At 43.4% G+C, this 22,276-nt stretch overlaps 1 protein-coding gene across 9 annotated transcripts in view; it reads right to left on the bottom strand.

The window, feature by feature from the left end:
• The window catches only part of CEP104 (centrosomal protein 104), a 42,079-nt gene extending 19,854 nt beyond the window's left edge, over window positions 1-22,225 (bottom strand). For 2 of the 9 annotated variants that reach the window (XM_037881223.2, XM_037881221.2), the window contains exons 1-11: window positions 22,064-22,225; window positions 15,559-15,685; window positions 14,236-14,409; window positions 13,036-13,174; window positions 7,413-7,475; window positions 6,705-6,781; window positions 4,455-4,623; window positions 4,062-4,220; window positions 3,027-3,257; window positions 1,526-1,729; window positions 694-861 (exon numbers count right to left, since the gene is read on the bottom strand). In XM_037881223.2, the coding sequence (XP_037737151.1) occupies window positions 694-861; window positions 1,526-1,729; window positions 3,027-3,257; window positions 4,062-4,220; window positions 4,455-4,623; window positions 6,705-6,781; window positions 7,413-7,475; window positions 13,036-13,174; window positions 14,236-14,409; window positions 15,559-15,671 (1,497 nt within the window). In that variant the 5' untranslated portion in view covers window positions 15,672-15,685; window positions 22,064-22,225. Of the gene's footprint in view, window positions 1-693; window positions 862-1,525; window positions 1,730-3,026; window positions 3,258-4,061; window positions 4,221-4,454; window positions 4,624-6,704; window positions 6,782-7,412; window positions 7,476-13,035; window positions 13,175-14,235; window positions 14,410-15,553; window positions 15,686-17,285; window positions 17,334-21,217 lie in introns of those variants that run through there. The other 7 variants (XM_043531556.1, XM_037881224.2, XM_043531554.1 and 4 more) reach the window with 6 other exon arrangements.
• Between the last annotated feature and the right edge of the window lie 51 nt (window positions 22,226-22,276).

The raw sequence follows: 22,276 nt of genomic DNA on the forward strand, positions 1-22,276 counted from the left end.
TGTCGCCCTTCCGGGGAGCCTCCCCCCGACCAGGTAAGCACTGTCCCACACCCCAACCCCCAGCCCCCCCACACCCAAACTCCTGCTGCTAGGGGTGGGAGAGCCTGAGACTGCCCCAGCAGAGGCTGGTGTACCCTGAGCTGCTCAGGCAGCCCCTGGGCCAGGTGCACTGGCCGCTGCAGAGGTCACGGAAAGTCACAGAATCCGTGACAAACACGGAGCCTTACCCATAAAATATATTATTTGCTAAATAACCTAAGTTTCTCTTTCTACTATAGCATTTAAGTGCTGTATAAAAGTTTCACAAAAAACTTATTTATTGAGCACAGTCACTATTCTTCATGGCATGCAATATACAGACAACTCAAGATGCTCACATTTTGTAAACTATTTACCTCTGTATATTATGCAGTTCCCTAAATTCAGCAGCAATTAAAAACCTGCATGAACTCACATTTTTGTAAAATTGCAACTATAATTCAAAGCCAAAGTTAATGTAACAGCATTCCCTTTTTGAGTGTACGCTATTCAGATATTTAATATTATTAAATTACAATTATTTTCTCAACTAAAAGCCTTCATTTACTAGGCCCTGATCCTGCAACTTGTTCCATGTGAGTATAGCCTTGCACAAGGCTGTGCAGGACTGGAGCTTCAATGAGGATATTTTTATTATGAAACAGTATTACTCACCGAAGACACTATGTCTTTTATGGCTCTTCTTATAAGAAAGACAGCAGCTCTAAGCATATTCTTTAAATCATCCTTAGATGTGCTGGCAGAGATTTCCATCAGCTTTTTATATATAGCAAGCAATGCATCTTCTCGATATGACCAAGTCTTGGAATATGCTCCTGCAACCTGATACAGAGCAAGATTACTGTTAAAATGGCTAATCTGGCAACTCAACGCATAATTTAGTGTGACACAGGAAGAGATCTGCAAAGGCAAAATGGGAATTAGGCGCCCAAATCCCATTTACTTTCAATGGGACTGAGGCATCTTACTTCTTTTGCATTCTTGAAAATCTCTCCCATAAAATTGCTTAAAGGAAAAATGAGACTTTATACTAAAGGAAATGGGATTAATACCTTCACCTCAACAAACTAACCCAGATTTTGGCAACTGCCTATCTACCGACAAAGCACCATTCGCTGTGGCACTAGCAGTGAAACTTTCATCAGAGGACAAATTCTGGAGCAGATAATCTGTAAACGTCTTCTTATCTCACTCCTGAAAATGGATGAACTAAATCTACACAAACTTATCTAGATATAACAGATTCCTCTAATAATATGTAATCAGCTCATTAGTAACTGAAAGTTAGGTAGCCATGTAAATGCTGAAAATAGGCACCTGATTTTAATACTAGTGATAGTAATACCAAACTTTAGATTTGCAGTTCTATTTAATCATTACATATATGAAGCCATTATCTCATCATGCTTTTGTTCACGAAGTGAATTCTAAAATGACTCAAGATCTGGATTATAAATGTGAAATGGTTTATTTTTCTGGTCTTTACCAAGGCCTCTCCGAAAACTTCAGTGGCAGGGCTGGCCTCCCTCAGCGCTTTCTCAGTTAATGGTTCTGGTTCCCCAGTGATGCCACTTCTTGGAGTATCACTGATATCTTCTTCATTCATCTCTGGCTCAAGGTAGGCAAATCCATCCTCATGCTGCTTACGAATAGCTGGAAGAGGTCTCTCATCGTAAGGCAAAAATTCAACCTAATGGAGAAGACAAGGAAAGTAATTCTAATTGTGATTCAGATCTGATGTTGTTCCATCACTACTTTGATTCATTTCAACACAATCCATCCAGACTTTTCTCCAGAGTTGTATCTCCTGCATTTTAAATGCATGTTTGGAAGTTTTCATTTTTTTAATCATCCTGTTACCATGGCAACAGTGCTTTCAGAATGGAAGTCAGTACTAAGGATATATTTTATATGACATTAAGCAGATAAGATAAAAACATTATGGAATTACATTTATAGCCACTCTCCAGATATGAAGACAACATAAACAGTTACATTATTTTACTCCAGTGTGCCGCAAAGAGATTATTGCTGCTCTTAGAGTCCAATCCAACTCCTACTGAAGTCAATGGGAGTCTCCATTGGCTTCAGAGGAAATTGGGCTGGCCTTACTGGTTATGTCTGCATTGCAATTAGACATCTAGAGCTGGAGGGTGCATCTGACTTGGGCTCAGGCTAAGAGGTTGTTTAACTGCAGTGCAGATGTTCCAGCTCCGGCTGTAGTCTGAGCACCAGGCCATCCCACCTCACAGGATCCTAGAGCCTGGGCTCCAGCCTGAGCCTGGATGTCTATACTGCAATGAAACAGCCCCGCAGCTCCAGCCCTGTGAGCCCGAGTCAGCTGGCATGGGCCAGACTAGGGTTTTTAATTGCAGTGTAGACATAGTCTTAGTGTTTCTGGTTCCAAGAATTTTATTACAATTACTGCCCCTCATGATGCACGTGACATCAAGCCATTACTGTGTTCTTCAATCTCATTCTAGCATATTCTTTGCTGCTGTTTTGGTCCTGAGCCTAGAACACACATGATCATTTCTAAAAGAGGAGTGTTATCAGATCATTAGAGGAACAGGCTGAGTTGTAGCCCAGCTCTAAAGCGAGTCAGCAGTGTGACCTTGGACAAGTCACTTAACCTCTCTTTACGTCAGTTTCCCTATTCGTAAATTGGGTCTAATCTTACTTAACTCATCTTCATGAATGTTTGTAAAGGCTTTCAAGGGTCTCACACAAGCATCATTATTACTAGATGAACACAGATTAACAGCAGAGAAAGCCAACCTCTGATGCCATATGAGACATCAGCATAACCAAAAGATGATCAGATTTCTATAGGAAGCTCAATGTAATAAGAAAATCATTTTCTTTGGTAGATTCCTATAGAAATGGCCAAGAAAGGTGACTTTTGGCTGGACATGATTATATGATGATCTCTTGCAAATGTGGGAGGCCTCAAATCAGAGAAGACTCAGATAAACAAGATCACTTACATTTATCTTTGGAAAACTCTCTACAGAGGCTGGTGGCTGGGCTACAGGAGAAGTGGAGTGGTCAGGGACAATGGGCTCAGGAGAAGTTGTCTCGGGTGGCTTTTCTTGTGGCAAAGGCTCAGTCTTCTGTGCTTCTGTTTTTTCATGCTGGGGTGACTGCATGGGTTTCTTTTGCCGAGGGCTAACTGAATAAACCATAGGCTCAAGGGGAAATTCAGGAGGTCTTCGGATCTGAGACAAGAAAGGGCAATTTTGTACAATCAGATTTCCGTAGATGGCTTCAAACTAAAATGCTGAAAGTGAAGCTCAGTCACTACTACATCAGCTGCTTTCGAACAAACACAATGTCACTTATAAAAATTAGTGGAAATCGTGGCTCTAAATGCAGGTGTCTGGCATAACAGCAAAGCAACACAAGGGAGAAGACAACAGATTATAAGGAGCCTCACCTAATTGGCAAATAATGGTTTCCCAATAGCTTTCCAAGCTATAAATACCCCTTGGGATTGTGGTATGTCCTCATTTTGAACTCCTGTGGTTTGCAGTCAAGCCACCAGAAGCCCTTTATGCATGTACGTTAGCAACAACAAGAGGTGCTTAGTAATATGAGAAAGCCACGTGTCTTGGTTACATTTAGGTCAGACTAAGTGATCTAATGGTCTCTTTTATCCTTGAAAATCTGTGACTCTATGCTGGATGGCCTTTAAATTAGACAAAACACGTGAGTATATCTAGTGTAACTGTGATTGTTAGTGCCTTTTCATTATTATTTATAGACCACTAAGTGTATATGGCTGGAAAAACTAGATGAGTACAGATCAACAGCAGAGAAAGCCAACGTCTGATGCTATATGAGCAACTAACAATCCAAGTAAAAAAATAAAGATTTAACAAAAATACTCTATGACAATTACCTAATGAGTCCTATCCCTCGAGTTTATTTTAGCTTCTCAGATACATATAATACCACTTGATAAAGCCCTATGAGTCAAGCCACCATGTGTTTATTTTTATATTATGACTAGTGATCCCTACCATCAGCTCTGGATCCAGAAGGTTGTGCAGCTCCAGTTGCTGATACACCTTCAGGCGGTACTCTTCCATCTGCTGTTTCTTCTGTTTAGCAAGATCATAATCTTCCTTCTCTACAGCACAGCGCTTTTCTACCTCATACCGCCCGAGTCGTTCCCCAACCTGAAAAATGGTGCTTTCATGTCATTAAGATTGCTGGAAATCACATTCTTTTAAATGTATATAGAATTCCAGCCTGTAAAACTCAATTGTCTGACTCTTCATTTGTTATTTTTAAACACACCAGAGGGGTGACCTGCAGCCACCAAAAATGCATTTTACTGCAAAGATTGAGGACCATCTTATGGACAAATGAAAAACTCATGGATTTGTGACATGACGGTTATTAAACAGTACCTTTTGCAAATCAGCAATAGCTTGTTTGAGTTTCTTGGCATAGTCATAACGTTCATGACGGACAGCTTCATGCTTTTTCTCATCCAGTTTACGAATTATCTGAGCAACTTCCGGATCCTGGTACATATCAAAAGCCAAATCATCCAGTGGTGAAATAGAGTCAGGTTTTCTGGAGAAATATACATATATTTTTCTGAGGTTAATCTGCAGCACCAGCTACATATATTCCTTCTCTTTTTGCTGCAAGAAGATTAATATATATTAAGATGACAATTATTTTTTTCCTCATTCTTCAGTATACTGTGGATCTCACTTACTTTAAATGGCTCATCAAAGTCACATTTTTCCTGTTTTACTTTGAAATACAAGTTTAGCTCTTGTAAGAGTTATTTCTTCTGTTGGGTTCAATAACATTTAAGCAAATGTATATTTTCCATTTTACTCTACATTGAAGTTTACTGGATATGTTATCCCCTAACTCAATGTTCTAGACCTACCACTAACGAGACTTTGATGTGATCTGTTGTTTTCAGTGACATCTATAAGATTAAATTATCACATTTCTATGTAAATGAAAGAGCTCCTCAAGACTCTGGTCATTGAGATTTTCTAAGGAAGAAGAGCAGATGTCTGTTGTAATGTTTATACATGGCTCTGAAGGTTTAAAGTACTAGGTAATAGCTAATTATTATACTCCTGTTATTTCCATCATTCACCAAAACCTCGTCCTCCCAGCCCAGATCCAATTTGAGGTGCTTCTTCCTCCAAATCAGATAAACTGGAAAACGCTGCCTCTAGCACTAGTCAATGTTGGTATGACTGCAGTGATGTTACTAAGTAAACAGTTTGTCAGTGTCCACAGAAAATAGTCTTTTATTCAAAAGAAAATGCCTTCTACTTACAAGGGAAATTAACCACTAGAACATCTTACCAAGGAACATGGTAGATTCTCCATCATTTAAGTCTTTAAATGATAATTGGATGTCTTTCTAAAAATATATTCTCTAACCCAACCACAAAATAGGGGTTTGATAGCATTTCACCCAGTAATTTCTGTAAGGTCTGCGTTATACAGTTCAGACTAGAATCCTAGATGATCACAATGGTTCCTTCTGACCTTAAAAATATATGAATTTATGACTGAGAGTAACAGTCTCTTCTTTTAAGTGAGAAGCTAACATTTTTAAAATGAACAAAGAAAAAAGATCCAGAAATATAAGATTCCTGAAAATTAAAATATTGTGTTATTCTGATAGAGTGTTTTTGTGTACTAGGCATGCAATGATATGACCTCTAGTTGTCATACAGGTAATTCATAATCTGCTGATTATTCTGAACAAATAATGCTAAGATTGGATCAATTTGATCAGAACAAGCAGGAAGTATTGTAGGCAAATATCAAAATCCTATGCAATGGACACAGATTGTTCATACACCGCCAATACATGCAAAAATCAACATGTGTGTAAATCAAGTAACTGCACATTTACTGGCATACCAACTGAGTCAGTTACTTGATCTGCATGCCCAAAAGAGGGCTTCTGTAGGCACAATTTGTATGGCTTTTGTAGAGGTTTGAAATATGTGGGCCATGTAATTATGCAACCTAAAAAGCCTAACTGAGAAACAGTTAGTGCTCTCTGACATGGCTGTTTGCTATGACAATATTATCGGTAGGAGAGTAACTCAGTAAGACTCAGAGATCTAGCTAGCTTCTGGAGAGTATAGGCTAGTCTGTTAGCCAAACTACTCTCCTCATCTGTCACCTGATAGAAGAATTACCACTGGCCAAATTTGCAGTGCCGCCCACATTGATTGAATCCCTGACAGCCAGCATACATGTTGTGATGGCAACCACACTGTAAATGTTAAAGAGGAAAATAGAATGAATGGTAGTTAAAGTTGGGCTGGTTAACAAGATGCCAAGAAGAATAGCTAGTGCTATCAATTCTGTAACAACCGCTTGGGTTCAAATTTTGCATTTAAGGAACAACAATGTTTCTGAGAAATAAGACACAAGGGTAGCTGATGAAGAAATAAGACCCAACAGAATGTGACTGCACTCTGTTCATTCACTAAGCATGTAAGACATAATTAAGTTAATTAAGTGCTGAAGTTCAACAATAATCAGCACAATTCACAGCTTGGAAATGACAAAGTTCTGGCACCTAAAATTGTTTTTAATTATAGCTCATCGGGTCACTAGTTTTATTAACTCCTCTGATCCAAATTTCAGCAGAGAAATCTTACCGAAGGTATGTTCCATCTAAGGTTAGGTCATCTAGATTGTTCCCAAGGTAATGGTCAATCAGCTTCTCTCTTGAAGGCTTTGAAAGAAAAAGGTTAATGAAATATCACCAATTTTTTTGTGAACAGGACAGAAACTACAGAGTCAAACAATTAAAATTAAATGTGAGACATCATGTCATGCCTTTTTCTATATGCCTCTATTTTTAGACTTAAATAACTAAGTTGAATTAACAGTATCTTCAAACAAACTCACATATATAAAAAGGTCTCACAATGTTAGTAGAGTTTTTACTACATCTCTGACAAAATACTAGTTTTGTTTAGCACAACAGTAAAAAGCAAACAGTAAAAAGCAAACATGGCAAAACTATTCTCTTATATGCAAATTACACAGTAAGTTTTAAAATAAAACTATAAGAGAACAACAGCATTTGTTCCAAACATACTGAGTTCCATTATGCTATTTTGGTTTACTCCTTCCAAGGGAATTTCTTTTCAAAATTACATTAAAAAGAAACAACCAACCAAAAAACAGAAAGTAAGTGCATGACAGCTCTGTTTAAACAACACTAATGTAACAACAACAAAAATCAAAAGGCACCCTACATTAGGTGAAGCACATCATTATTAAGTATGTGTAGCAACATTCAACAGACAGTCTATGTTTGAGATGGAAACTTTCTTCCATAATTTACTTTATATACTTACGTTATTGCTGTCATTGCTGTAGTCTGCAGGTTCCCCAATTATATTTATTGCTACCAGAGCAACCTAAGGTAGAATTAAAAAGAAATACAAGACCACTATTACTTTACTTGTATTTTATGAAGACTTGAACGACGTCATTATATAACATGCACTGAGCCATTACACAGCTTGTGCTGGCACCTCTAAAATATTTTTTATCACTTTCTGAAAATTATCTAGTAGTGAATTACTTAAATTCATACAGTCTATGGGCCCTATGCACCCAAATATATATAGGCAAGAGCTCATTGTAAGAGTAAGATGCATATGTTCAACAATTTGTTATTAAATTAGCTAAAGGTAACTTGGCTAGAAACAACATGGTGTAGTGGTCTGCTACTCCCCTTTTAGGGCCATAAGCCCTGGTCGACACTAGGAGTTGAGGTTGAATTTAGCAGCGTTATATCGATTTAACCCGGCACCCGTCCACACGACGAAGCCCCCCCTCCTTTTTTTTTTTTTTTTTTTTTGACTTAAAGGTCTCTTAAAATCGATTTCCTTACTCCACCCGAAAAGGGGATTAGCACTGAAATTGGCCTTGCTGGGTCGAATTTGGGGCACTGTGGATGCAATTAGACGGTATTGGCCTCCGGGACCTATCCCAGAGTGCTCCATTGTGACTGCTCTGGACAGCACTCTCAACTCAGATGCACTGGCCAGGCAGACAGGAAAAGGCCCGCGAACTTTTGAATTTCAATTTCCTGTTTGGCCAGCGTGGCAAGCTGCAGATGAGTGCAAAGCTCATCAGTAGAGGTGACCATGATGGAGTCCCAGAATCACAAAAGAGCTCCAGCATGGACTGACCGGGAGGTACGGGATCTGATCGCTGTATGGGGAGAGGAATCCGTGCTATCAGAACTCCATTCCAGTTTTCGAAATGCCAAAACATGTCAAAATCTCCCAGGGCATGAAGGACAGAGGCCATAACAGGGACCTGAAGCAGTACCGTGTGAAACTTAGTTTGCTGAGGCAAGCCTACCAGAAAACCAGAGAGGCAAATGGCCGCTCCGGGTCAGAGCCCCAAACATGCCGCTTCTATGATGAGCTGCATGCCATTTTAGGGGGTTCAGCCACCACTATCCCAGACGTGTTGTCTGACTCCTTCAATGGAGATGGAGGCAACACAGAATCAGGTTTTGGGGACGAAGAAGATGATGATGATGATGAGGTTGTAGATAGCTCATAGCAAGCAAGTGAAGAAACCGGTTTTCCCGACAGCCAGGAACTGTTTCTCACCCTGGACCTGGAGCCAGTACCCCCCGAACCCACCCAAAGCTGCCTCCCGGACCCACCAGGCGGAGAAGAGATCTCTGGTGAGTGTACCTTTTAAAATAGTATACATGGTTTAAAAGCAAGCATGTTTAATGATAAATTTGCTATGGCATTTGCGGCTCTCCTGGATGTACTCCCAAAGCCTTTGCAAAAGGTTTCTGGGGAGGACAGCCTTATTCCGTCCACCATGGTAGGACACTTTACCATACCAGGCCAGTAGCACGTACTCGGGAATCATTGTAGAACAAAGCATTGCAGTGTATGTTTGCTGCCATTCAAACAACATCCGTTCTTTATCTCTCTGTGTTATCCTCAGGAGAGCGATATCATTCATGGTCACCTGGTTGAAATAGGGTGCTTTTCTTAAGGGGACATTCAGAGGTGCCCGTTCCTGCTGGGCTGTTTGCCTCTGGCTGAACAGAAACGTTCCCCACTGTTAGCCATGGGGAGGGGGAAGGGGTGAGGGGTTAGCCACGTGGTGGGGGGAGGCAAAATGCGACCTTGTAACGAAAACACATGTGCTATGTATGTAATGTTAACAGCAAGGTTTACCGTGAAAGAGTGTACCCATTGTTCTATAAAATGTGTCTTTTTAAATACCACTGTCCCTTTTTTTTTTTTCCCTCCACTAGCTGCATGTGTTTCAAGGATCACAGGATCTTCTCCTTCCCAGAAGCTAGTGAAGATTAGAAGGCGAAAAAAACGTACTCGTGATGAAATGTTCTCTGAGCTCATGCTGTCCTCCCACACTGACAGAGCACGGACGAATGCATGGAGGCAGACAATGTCAGAGTGCAGGAAAGCACAAAATGACCGGGAGGAGAGGTGGTGGGCTGAGGAGAGTAAGTGGTAGGCTGAAGAGAGGGCTGAAGCTGAAAGGTGGTGGCAGCGTGATGAGAGGAGGCAGGATTCAATGCTGAGGCTGCTGGAGGATCAAACTAATATGCTCCAGCATATGGTTGAGCTGCAGGAAAGGCAGCTGGAGCACAGACCGCCGCTACAGCCCCTGTGTAACCAACGGCCCTCCTCCCCAAGTTCCAAAGCCTCCTCACCCAGACGCCCAAGAACGCGGTGGGGGGGCCTCTGGCCACCCAGCCACTCCACCCCAGAGGATTGCCCAAGCAACAGAAGGCTGGCATTCAATAAGTTTTAAAATTTTAAACTTTTAAAGTGCTGTGTGGCCTTGTCCTTCCCTCCTCCACCACCCCTCCCGGTGCTTCTCTCCTCCACCACCCCTCCTGGGCTACCTTGGCAGTTATCCCCCTATTTGTGTGATGAATTAATAAACAATGCATGAATGTGAAGCAACAACGACTTTATTGCCTCTGCAAGCGGTGATCGAAGGGAGGAGGGGAGGGTGGTTAGCTTACAGGGAAGTAGAGTGAACCAAGGGGCGGGGGGTCAGTCATGGAACTGGTTTTCAAAGCTTCTCTGATGCGCACCACGCCCTCCTGTGCTCTTCTAACCGCCCTGGTGTCTGGCTGCATGTAACCAGTGGCCAAGCGATTTGCCTCAACCTCCCACCCCGCCATAAACGTCTCCCCCTTACTCTCACAGATATTGTGGAGTGCACAGCAAGCAGTAATAACAGTGGGAATATTGGTTTCGCTGAGCTCTAACCGAGTCAGTAAACTGCGCCAGCGCGCTTTTAAACGTCCAAATGCACATTCTACCACCATTCTGCACTTGCTCAGCCTGTAGTTGAACAGCTCCTGACTACTGTCCAGGCTGCCTGTGTACAGCTTCATGAGCCATGGCATTAAGGGGTAGGCTGGGTCCCCAAGGATAACTATAGGCATTTCAACATCCGCAACGGTTATTTTCTGGTCTGGGAATAAAGTCCCTTCCTGCAGCTTTTGAAACAGACCAGAGCTCCTGAAGATGCAAGCGTCATGTACCTTTCCCGGCCATCCCACGTTGATGTTGGTGAAACGTCCCTTGTGATCCATCAGTGCTTGCAGCACTACTGAAAAGTATCCCTTGCGGTTTATGTACTCGCCGGCTTGGTGCTCCGGTGCCAAGATAGGGATATGGGTTCCGTCTATCGCCCCACCACAATTAGAGAATCCCATTGCAGCAAAGCCATCCACTAGGACCTGCACATTTCCCAGGATCATTACCGTTGATATCAGCAGATCTTTGATTGCGTTGGCTACTTGCATCACAGCAGCCCCCACAGTAGATTTGCCCACTCCAAATTGATTCCCAACTGACCGGTAGCTGTCTGGCGTTGCAAGCTTCCACAGGGCTATCGCCACTCGCTTCTCAACTGTGAGGGCTGCTCTCATCTTGGTATTCATGCGCTTCAGGAGAGGGGAAAGCAAGTCACAAAGTTCCATGAAAGTGCCCTTACGCATGCGAAAGTTTCGCAGCCACTGGGAATCATCCCAGACCCGCAACACTATGCGGTCCCACCAGTCTGTGCTTGTTTCCCGGGCCCAGAATCGGTGTTCCACGGCATGAACCTGCCCCAATAGCACCATAATGCCTGCATTGCCAGGGCCCGTGCTTTGAGAGAAGTCTGTGTCCATGTCCTCATCATTCTCGTCACCACGCTGACGTCGCCTATTCACCCGGTTTCACTTTGCGAGGTTCTGGAGCTGCATATACCGCTGGATAATGCGCATGGTGTTTAATGTGCTCCTAATTGCCAAAGTGATCTGAGCAGCCTCCATGCTTGCTGTGGTATGGCGTCTGCACAGAAAAAAGGCGCGGAACGACTGTCTGCCGTTGCTCTGACGGAGGGGGGGGCGACTGACGACATGGCTTACAGGGCTGGCTTACAGGGAATTAAGATCAACAAAGGGGGTGGCTTTACATCAAGGAGAAACAAAAACAACCGTCACATAGAATGACCCCCTCAAGGATTGAACTCAAAACCCTGGGTTTAGCAGGCCAATGCTCAACCCACTAAGCTACCCCTCCCTCTGGTATTTCAGGCAGGACTTCATGGAGGGAGTGAGGGAGGGGGGAGCAAATGAATACAAAACAAATCTAGTCTATTTTTTGTTTTGATCCACTCCATCTATCTTTTACGTCTTTGGCTGGCAGCAGACGGTGGAGAAGGACTGCAAGCCATCCACATCTCCTGCCTGCTCACCATAAGATGGTACAATAGGACTGCCTGCAGGACTAAAGAGAATGACCTGGTCGAGTCACTCCTAATTTAGTCCCTGAGCCCATATCTGCCCAGGCGCTCCTGACCGACCTTACCGAGGCGGCCAGGAGCACCTCGGACATGAGGAGGATGGTTTTCAGGCCTATTGTACCGTCTGCTGCCACAAGACAATGGGTTGCTGCTGCTGTGTAGCAATGCAGTACCACGTCCGCCAGCACCCAGGAGACATACGGTGACAGTGAGCTGAGCGGGCTCCATGCTTGCCGTGGCATGGAGTCTGCACAGGTAACTCAGGAAAAAAGGCATGAAACAATTGTCTGCCATTGCTTTCACAGAGGGAGGGAGGGCCTGATGACGTACCCAGAACCACCAGCGACAATGTTTTTTGCCCCATCAGGCATTGGGATCTCAACCCAGAATTCCAATGGGCAGCGGGAACTGTGGGATAGCTACCCACAGTGCAACACTCTGGAAGTCAACGCTAGCCTCGGTACTGTGGAAGCACTCCGCCGAGTTAATGCACTTAGAGCATTTTGTGTGGGGACACACACAATCGACTATACAAAAATGATTTCTAAAAAAACTACTTCTATAAATTCGACCTAATTTCGTAGTGTAGACATAAGTCTGATTCATACACACCATAAGTATGCAAAGTTAGAGAGGGTGATTCCCAGCTTCTTTCATTTTGGATAGATGTGCAGTGTAACTACTTAATTGTCTTGGCTGTATTATACAATAAGCACTGAGAGCGCAAAATGAAAAACAGCATAGAACTGCACACTTGATTAGTCTGTTCTGGATACACTGAATACCACTTCTAGCCAATCTGATAGAAGAGCAGCCAGCAAGAGAACTTTTACCTTCAGATATTATCTATACTCTTAATATACAATGCAGTGCTTGGATGAAAATGTGCCAAATGAAAGCTCTCTTGATTATATCCAAATGTCTTAAGTGTAGTATAGAAATCTTTAGAATCCTATATATTGAAGCTAATTGAAGCTAATAATTTGCACATTAAAGAAAAGAGACACCAGGCTTTTAATTAACATTTTTCTGAGAATTACTCATTCACAACAACTTCCCACTGGCAATTTTAATTTTATAAATCAAGGCAGCATTTTGCTATGGCAGTCTTGGACAACTGCAATATTGTCTAGAGCATCAAGTCACCATTTTAATTAATCTTACCTGACTGTATAAGTTGTATCTATTGATGTAATTTTTATGGAAAGTGAGTTTTAGATACTGTCCTACTGCATCCACGTAGACTGACTTCAGCTCCCGTGCTTTGTACCCAGTCTTCTCATTGTCTGAGAGAGAGACATAACTGTAGAAAGAAAATTGATAAGGCAGATGGAATGTGTAAAAAAGTGCAAATAAGTAAAATATATTTTGTTAATATAGAACATTCATTCAAATTAGTATTTTGATAAGTTTTAAAATGGTATTGAGAACTGAAATAAAGAATGCCATTTCTCTTTTTAAAAAAGCACTCTACGGACTTAATTCAAAGTGCACTGAAATCAAAAGACGTTTTGACACTGACTTCCAGGGGCTTTGGATCACTTCCTATATCACTTCAGCAGAATAAGCCCCATAGCCCTCAGCCCGCATTGAGAAAACATGTGAGTGAACCGTTGGGGTTCTACTCCGGCAGCGACACATATGGACACAATTGCAGCACTGGGGCCTATGTATTAAAAGAGTTGATGTGTTAAATATGCTCAACTATTAATAGAATACCAGAGAACAGGGATGCATAAAACCACCTGAAGTTATGGCAACCACCATCCCTTTAAAACTGCAATAAAAAGGACTTTTCTATCTGAAGATATTAAAATTGAAATCATGTACTTAAAGTATAAGGTCTTTGGGACATGGATCATATTTTTGTCATGTTTTTGTATGGCACCTAGCACAGTGAGGCTTTCAACTGGGGCTTCTAAGTGCTACCACAATACAAATAAATAACAACAACACAGGACTTAATACATACTGTTTTTTTATAGATTTTTCTTCTTTCAACAACTGTGCCTGCTCCACATGCATATTTAAAAAGATGACATGTCAGCTTGTGTACTGGGAGATATTGGTCAATAAGTCTAGTTAGATGTCTATATCCATGTTTATTAAAAACACAGAAAAGAATGCAGCTGTCATGTGTGTTCTGAAAGTCCAGGGAAAAATGTCCTTAGTTGCACCCAACAATTCGAGTGACTTCAACTTTATTACTGTAGCATTCCACAGATGCAACTGGGGGACAGAATTTCCCTTCCCTATTTCCTTAACATCACATCAACATTTTACCAGTGACTAACATACCACTCCCTTCCCAAATCTTACCTTTCTGATTAAAGTGACACTATCATTTAGCACCTTTTGACTTACCCCAGTCTGCGAAACCTCTCTGACTGATATGGTGCAAAGTACTCAGGCAGATTTTCACTAATGTAGAACTCAATTTTGCTTGAAATCATATACTGGTGAGCGAGTAATTGCAGCTTTCGAACTCGACATCTCTCCACCATCTGAAGGACGATTTCTTGCGGATACTGGCAGAGTCTGAAAGTAAAGAAAATTTTCAATAGTCATCTTCTTAAAGAGTTATTGCCAACTTGAATCACACTTTGTCTAAAAATTGTTTCTCTCTTATTGGTACAAGTAGCCCCTAACATTCAGAGCCCTGCTGGGAAGGATGGGGGGAGGAGGGACAGCTTGCCCAGGTCCCTTGTTTGAGAGGGCTCTTAAAACCAAGTGACATTGTTGCCTGGCATGCAGGGTCATAGTGCCACTCACAATAGAGGGTCAGCCAGACCAAACCTCAACGGCTCTGCAACTCCATGTAATAGGTTGGAAAGCCCAGACCAGGGAGCCAGGCCCAGCCCTGTGACACAGGAGCCAAGCTCCTGCTGCGGGCTGAGTGTAGTGTGGGCTCGCTCTCCAATTCCCCACCTTCCCTCAGTGGTAACTTTTTTAGCAGGGTGGGGGCCCTCGGTTTCAGATCTTGCCCAGGCACACCAAAATGTGCAGCCCTGCTAACATCACTGCAGCAAGTTTTGGTGTGGGTGGGTTGCGGGGGCTCTTTTTTCAATTTACTTTGTTTATTTAACAGCAGTATGTATAGACAGGTCCCCCTGCTGGATGTGTGGGCTGTGGGCCTGTCACACAATAGAAGTGGAGAGAAAAGCATTAAAAAAAATAAGAGAAGGCAACTGATTGTAAAACCACAAAAATTGGCAGGAGGACTTAGAGGCAGATGTAGTGCCCAAAATCACTTTTTTTTTTAAATTGACTTGTTTCAAGTTAATGGTATCCCTTTTAAGAACACTCTGGAGTTTTGGGGGACAAGAGCTGTGTGGGATGAAAGGCAACTGAAGAACTTGGTCCATAGTTCTCACAACCAGTGAGGTCCCTCACCCTGCAATCTGCTTTGGCAGACAGAACCAGGGTGCTGACTTTGATGGGGTCTCACGTGGACACAAGAGTCTGCCTGGAGCAGTTCACAGGACTGGGGCTGGATTTTGTCAAACTCTTTGTGATCTTGAATGAGAGGCAATTATGCAAAATCATGATTTTCTATCTTAGATTTCTTATTTTTTGATGTAATCAGATACCCAGGGTAGAATTATTTCCCTGTGAATTACTTATATCTCATATTTTAGAGACACTTCAATGCATCCTTAATATAAATAACTCTTTCACTTACAGTACCTTGGTGATCTCCATCCATTGACTGTTGGTGCATGAACCATCAGTTCTTTTGCACTGAAGCCATCTTCATGTCCTGATGAACTGATAACTACAAATCCAATTTTGTGTGGCATTCTGCACAGTTGAGCTGATAAAACAATGACTTTTTAAAATTAAGTTAATCCATGTTATAAAAGCTACAACTAAATAAGTACAACCCACTCCGGCAGTCTCTACTCAGACAAAATGACTGTTGACTTCCATGGGAACTTTCTTGAATAAAAATACTAGCACATCAGATTCTTAATCTAAATCCTATCAAACCTCATTATTATTAAAGGTATTAGTTTTAGCATTGTTTAATAAAGCCAATAAAAAACTTCCAAACTCAGAGGGAACTTTGTACTATTAGCCAAGATGGTTAGGAATGCAACCCTATGCTTTGGATGTCCCTAAACTCTGACTGCTAGAAGTTGGGACTGGACAACAAGGGATGGATCACTCAATAAATTGCCCTATTCTGATCATTCCCTCTAAAGCATCTGGCAACGGCCACTGTCAGAAGACAGGACACTGGACTTGATGGACCATCGGTCTGACTCAGTGTGGCTGTTCTTATGTAATGAATGGAACGGGTAAGTGAGAAAAGTAGATTTACCGAAATACCTCTGATATCACAACACTCCACATAACTCAGTTGCTCATGGGGCAAAAGCACAAAAAAGTGCATGGATCTCTCTGATCAAAGAACAGCCTCCTGGTTAGTGATCGTATAAAACTGAACTCATTTCACAGTGAAAAGGATACAGAGCTAGCATGTAACACCTGCTTTCCTAGAATGTCTGTAAAACATATCCATCATTCCCGCACTTAGAGTGGTCTGTAAACAGGTTAATTGGCAACAAAATAACTAAGAAGTAATGTATTAAGTTATCTTTGAAAACTGAGCACATTGTAGTTTCACACAAAACGTAGGCGGCAGGAAGGGATGACGAGCTCCCTTCTCCTGTAAAGTTCGTGAACTCTGTAAAAGAAATGCTCCCTCCTAGTAGAACACTTTCAGTTTTCATCAGCATCTGCCTCAGAATTCATCACCTCGTTTTAAACTCTCACAAGCTGGTTTGTCACAAGTTGCACTCTGTTTTGAAAACTAACATAAATGGTCTACAACATCTGACAAAGTAAATAAAATGTATCATGATTAGATTAAAATGAGATACATGCAAAATCCTGGGAGTCCGTGAGCCTACCACAAAAAATATTAAATAGAGTTCAACCTGACCACTGGCACTGGTGACTGGAGCAGGCTTTAACACCACAGAACACATTCTCTTGTGGGCTGCCCTGTACACCCATTACTGTGGTCCACTTTCACGTGTTAAAATGGTTCTCTTGGGAGGAAATTCAGTTTTGCTAAGCTTCTAGCCCACCTCATCATGCTTTGTGCACAGCAAACAGTGGCAAGTATTAACACAGCACATGCACTTTCCCATTTCTCACAGTCTCTGAGCCTGCACTCCTCCAGCCCCCTCAACTCCCAGTGACCCTGGGACAGGGCACAGGGGTGCCATTTCAGATTTTAGCAAGTGGGGGGCAACTTTAACTGTGATTCCAAGGGCTACTTAGGCACCTGAAAACTTTAGGTTTTTTTTTTGTTTTCTGCAGATAACTTCAAAATTAGGAGCACTGTATCTAATTCCTATATATATATATATAAAAAAAAAGAGGATTTGATAAATATTACTCACTCAGCTCTAATACTGACGTTCTCACATCTTGCGTCAAAATCACTTAAGGAACACTGGTTAGGTTTAAAATTTTAATGTATATCCTTTGTTACTAACTCTTGAATACAACAATTGAAACAATTGTAGAAATATCTTGATTACTTTCTATCACTTTTTTGCAGTTCATCAAGATTGGAGTAGATCATTTAATTTTGGAAACATCCTACTAGGGCAAGGCCCCCTGAGTTTATACTGCACCTGCCTGGGGCTCTAGAGGTGTTATCTCACGATAAATAATAGACTAGAAACTAATCTTAAACAGGAGTGAAGCTGACACTTTCACAGTATTGCCAATCCCAAATGTTCAAAAATGATGAATCTGGCTCCCCAAAAATCATGAGATTGGCTTTAAAATCATGAGATTATGTCAGAATAACAGATTTGGGGTTCTTTTTATTTGCCTTCTGCTTTTTGAGATGTTAGGGTGCCCTGGGGTCACATTTTGATGCTTTCTCTACAGCCATGAGGACTAAAAACTTCATTTTTCTTTAAGAACGAAGGCTAAAATAATCACATAGCCACTTGACTCCAGGAGCTGGAGCTTTAAGGAAAACAATCATCATAAGACGCATGACAAAAATAATAAGAGTTGGCAACACTGCTTACTTCTGTTTAAAAGCTAATAACTTTTCAGAAGGCTCTTAAACACAACACTACAGCAATTGTGTTGCAGTTCTCACAGGAGAATATTTAAAACCAAACACCAAGAAAATTCTATATTTTTAAAGTTGAGAAAAAAACAGACTTCTGAGGTATATCAGGGCAACTGCAGGCAGGAAAGGAAAATAAACAGGCACAGGAGCTCTGGGCAGCTCTTCCTTTAGAAAGAAAGTTGGAGGGTCAAATCTTCTAGTCCTTAATCCAGTAAAACTTCTATTGCCATAAGTACCTCCACTCAGAGCTATAAACATCACAGTGCACATGTGAAAACGTGTGGTCAATAACTGTACAACCTCATACTTAAATATCTGAGCCATCTTATCCAGATTTACGCATTTTATGTGCATTGGCTCAGGGACTGGATTTTCTGGCATATTCTGAAGTGTGCCGAGCACACAGATGGTGCCCAGTGAATAATGCAAATCATGACAATCATTGACTTTATGGACTCTGTGGATGCAGTTTCTGTTCTTTGTTCTGGAATTGGCCTGAATACAGCTGAAACCCTAAGAATTTGAGGCATAAACACATCTGATACTTATATGACACTTTCTCGTTCCTTCCTTTTCTCAAATTCAGAACAAAAAATGACTGAACAAAATGGTTTTCAGTTAAAATGTAAAACTGCACAGCAGCCATTGCTCTACAACCCAGCATGGGGTAGAACCTGCCACCCCTTGGGAGTTAAGTGATCTCCTCTCATCTGACTCTCATTCTCCATCCTTCCTAACCTCTGCGCTGCTTTTCATGCTGTCAACCATGACATCCATCCTGGGACCATTTGCTGGAGTCTCAGAGAACTGGCCGCCTTGGTTTTGCTCCCATCTATCAGAGTCCTCTTTTTTGCAGCATGCAGCAGAGAGAGAGGCTGGTCCGCTGGATAGGGAGCTAGCCCTGAGAGACCTGGGTTCTACTCCCCCCATGGACTTCCTGTCTGACCCCACCCCAGGCCAATGCTTTAAGGACAGAATTTCAAAGATGTTTAGGCACCCAAAGATGCAGTTAGATATCTAGTGGGGTTTACAAAGCACCAAATCTTCTAAGTGCATTTGAAAAACCTCACTAGGTGCCTAAATACCTTTGAAGATCTGGCCTTTAGTCTCTGTGTGCCTCAGTGCTCCACCTGTACAATGGGGATAACAGCATTGCTCTACCTCACCGAGGGGCTGGGAGGAGAAATAGGTTAGACGTTGTGAGGCGCAGCCTCAGATACTGCTGTGATGGGGCCACGTAAGTACCACGGGTAGAGTGGGAACCTCTCTATACACAGCTAGCCCTGCCCTGGGTCTGACCCCTTCTTTCCACCTACACCCCCAAATCTCCCCCTTTTCTGCATGTAACCTTGGCTCAGTGCTTCGCTGTATTTTTTCTAAATCCCCTGTTCTTTCTAACACAACCACTCCCCCCTCTCCAGGGACGTATTCCTCTTTTACAGGCTAAACTTCCATATCTTTAATTTAATCACCAGCCAACTCCCTGAAAAAGCACAAGAGCAAATCCTCACAGACACACCCCTAGAACCCCGAGCAGGGGTATTCTATCTGCTACCCAAGATCCATAAACCTAGAAATCCTGGACGCCCCATCATCTCAGGCATTGGCACCCTGACAGCAGGATTTTCTGGCTATGTAGACTCCCTCCTCAGGCCCTACGCTACCAGCACTCCTACCTATCTTCCATACACCACTGACTTCCTGAGGAAACTACAACCCATTGGTGATCTTCTTGAAAACACCATCCTAGCCACTATGGATGTAGAAGCCCTCTACACCAACACTCCACACAAAGATGGACTACAAGCCGTCAGGAACAGTATCCCTGATAATGTCATGACAAACCCGGTGGCTGAACTTTGTGACTTTGTCCTCACCCATAACTATTTCACATTTGGGGACAATGTATACCTTCAAATCAGTGGCACTGCTATGGGTACCTGCATGGCCCCACAGTATGCCAACATTTTTATGGCTGACTTAGAACAACGCTTCCTCAGCTCTCATCCCCTAATGCCCCTACTCTGTGCTACATTCATCATCTGGACCCATGGGAAAGAAGTCCTTGAGGAATTTCACCATGATTTCAACAATTTCCATCCCACCATCAACCTCAGCCTGGACCAGTCCACACAAGAGAGCCACTTCCTGGACACTACAGTGCTAATAAGCAATGGTCACATAAACACCACCCTATACCGGAAACCTACTCACCGCTATACTTACCTACATGTCTCCACCCTTTATCCAGACCACACCACACGATCCATTGTCTACAGCCAAGCTCTACGATACAACCGCATTTGCTCCAACCTCTCAGACAGAGACAAACACTTACAAGATCTCTATCAAGCATTCTTACAACTACAATACCCACCTGCTGAAGTGAAGACACAGATTGACAGAGCCAGAAGAGTATCCAGAAGTCACCTACTACAGGACAGGCCCAACAAAGAAAGTAACAGAAAGCCACTAGCCATCACCTTCAGCCCCCAACTAGAACCTCTCCAGTGCATCATCAAGGATCTACAACCTATCCTGAAGGACGACCCATCATTCTCACAGATCTTGGGAGACAGGCCAGTCCTTGCTTACAGACAGCCCCCCATCCTGAAGCAAATACTCACCAGCAACCATACACCACACAACAAAACCACTAACCCAGGAACCTATCCTTGCAACAAAGCCCACTGCCAACTGTGTCCACATATCTATTCAGGGGACACCATCATAGGGCCTAATCACATCAGCCACACTTTCAGAAGCTCGTTCACCTGCACATCTACCAATGTGATCTATGCCATCATGTGCCAGCAGTGCCCCTCTGCCATGTACATTGGCCAAACCGGACAGTCCCTACGTAAAAGAATAAATGGACACAAATCAGACCTCAAGAATTATAACATTCAAAAACCAGTTGGAGAACACTTCAATCTCTTTGGTCACTCGATTACAGACCTCAAAAAAGTCACAATATTACAACAAAAAAACTTCAAAAACAGACTCCAACGAGAGACTGCTGACTTGGAATTAATTTGCAAACTGGACACCATTTACTTAGCCTTGAATAAAGACTGGGAGTGGATGGGTCATTACACAAAGTAAAACTATTTCCCCATGTTTATTTTTCCCCCTACTGTTCCTCACACTTTCTTGTCAACTGCTGGAAACGGCCCATCTTGATTACCATTACAAAAGGTTTTTTTTCCCCCCTCTCCTCCTGGTAATAGCTCACCTTACCTGATCACTCTCCTTATAGTGTGTATGGTAACACCCCTTGTTTCATGTCCTCTGTATGTATACATATCTTCTTACTATATGTTCCATTCTATGCATTCGATGAAGTGGGCTGTAGCCCATGGAAGCTTATGCTCTAATACATTGGTTAATCTCTAAGGTGCCATAAATCCTCCTGTTCTTTTTCGGATACAGACTAACAGGGCTGCTACTCTGAAACCGGCCTCTGTTTGTAAACAAAATCCTGACTCCCTGCCCTGCCTGGCTCTCCTTTGCACAGCCTCACACGAACCCTGTGCTGTGGTGAAGAGCTCCACCTGGGAGCTTGCACACCTCCTGTGTGAAACTCGGGGGGCCGCTCTCCCCGGCCCAATTGGGGGGCGGGGGGAGCTTGCTGAGACGCCTGCACAGAGGGGCTGAACACAGAAACCGGAGGGGGGGGGGGGCTCATCCCCGGTGAAAGCCAGGCTCTGTCTCCAGGGCGGTCAAAGGGGAAGGGTCGGGGGGCCAGGCCCCAAGCGCTGGGGGGGTTTGTAAAACTCGACAAAGACGCCGGCGGGGGCGGACAAATGCAGCGTGCGGCGGCGCCTCCCGCCCAGCAACGCGAGGCCGGCAGGGAAGCGCCAGGGGCTCGCCCGGGGGGCCCGGGCCCGAGGGTGCTGTGGGGGAGGAGGGACGGGACGGCCCTGCCCAGGCCGGCCGGGTCTGGGGTCCCCCTAGGAACGGTGAGTCGCAGGGCCTATGGGGGCGGGGCCGGGCAAGGACACCCGTTACCGCTCACCCCGGGCATGACAGGACCCTGAGCGGGGCAACGACCCCCCTTCCCGGCAGCCCTCGCCCTCAACCTACTTCACTCCGGCGCCATCGCCAGGGCCACCGCTCTCATGGCAACCGGCCTAGTACACGCCCCCTGCGCATGCGCAACATCCTGCCGCGCGGCCGGGCCACATCTGCGCATGCGCCAGCCGAGCTAGCGATGGGGCGGGGAGGGGGGACTGCTTCCCCGCCTCGGTAACTCTCATGGCGTCCGGAGCTGTGAGCATGCGCAAAGGGATCCGAGCG

This window comes from Chelonia mydas, chromosome 18, assembly GCF_015237465.2.
Source record: "Chelonia mydas isolate rCheMyd1 chromosome 18, rCheMyd1.pri.v2, whole genome shotgun sequence".
Classification (NCBI taxonomy): domain Eukaryota; kingdom Metazoa; phylum Chordata; order Testudines; family Cheloniidae; genus Chelonia; species Chelonia mydas.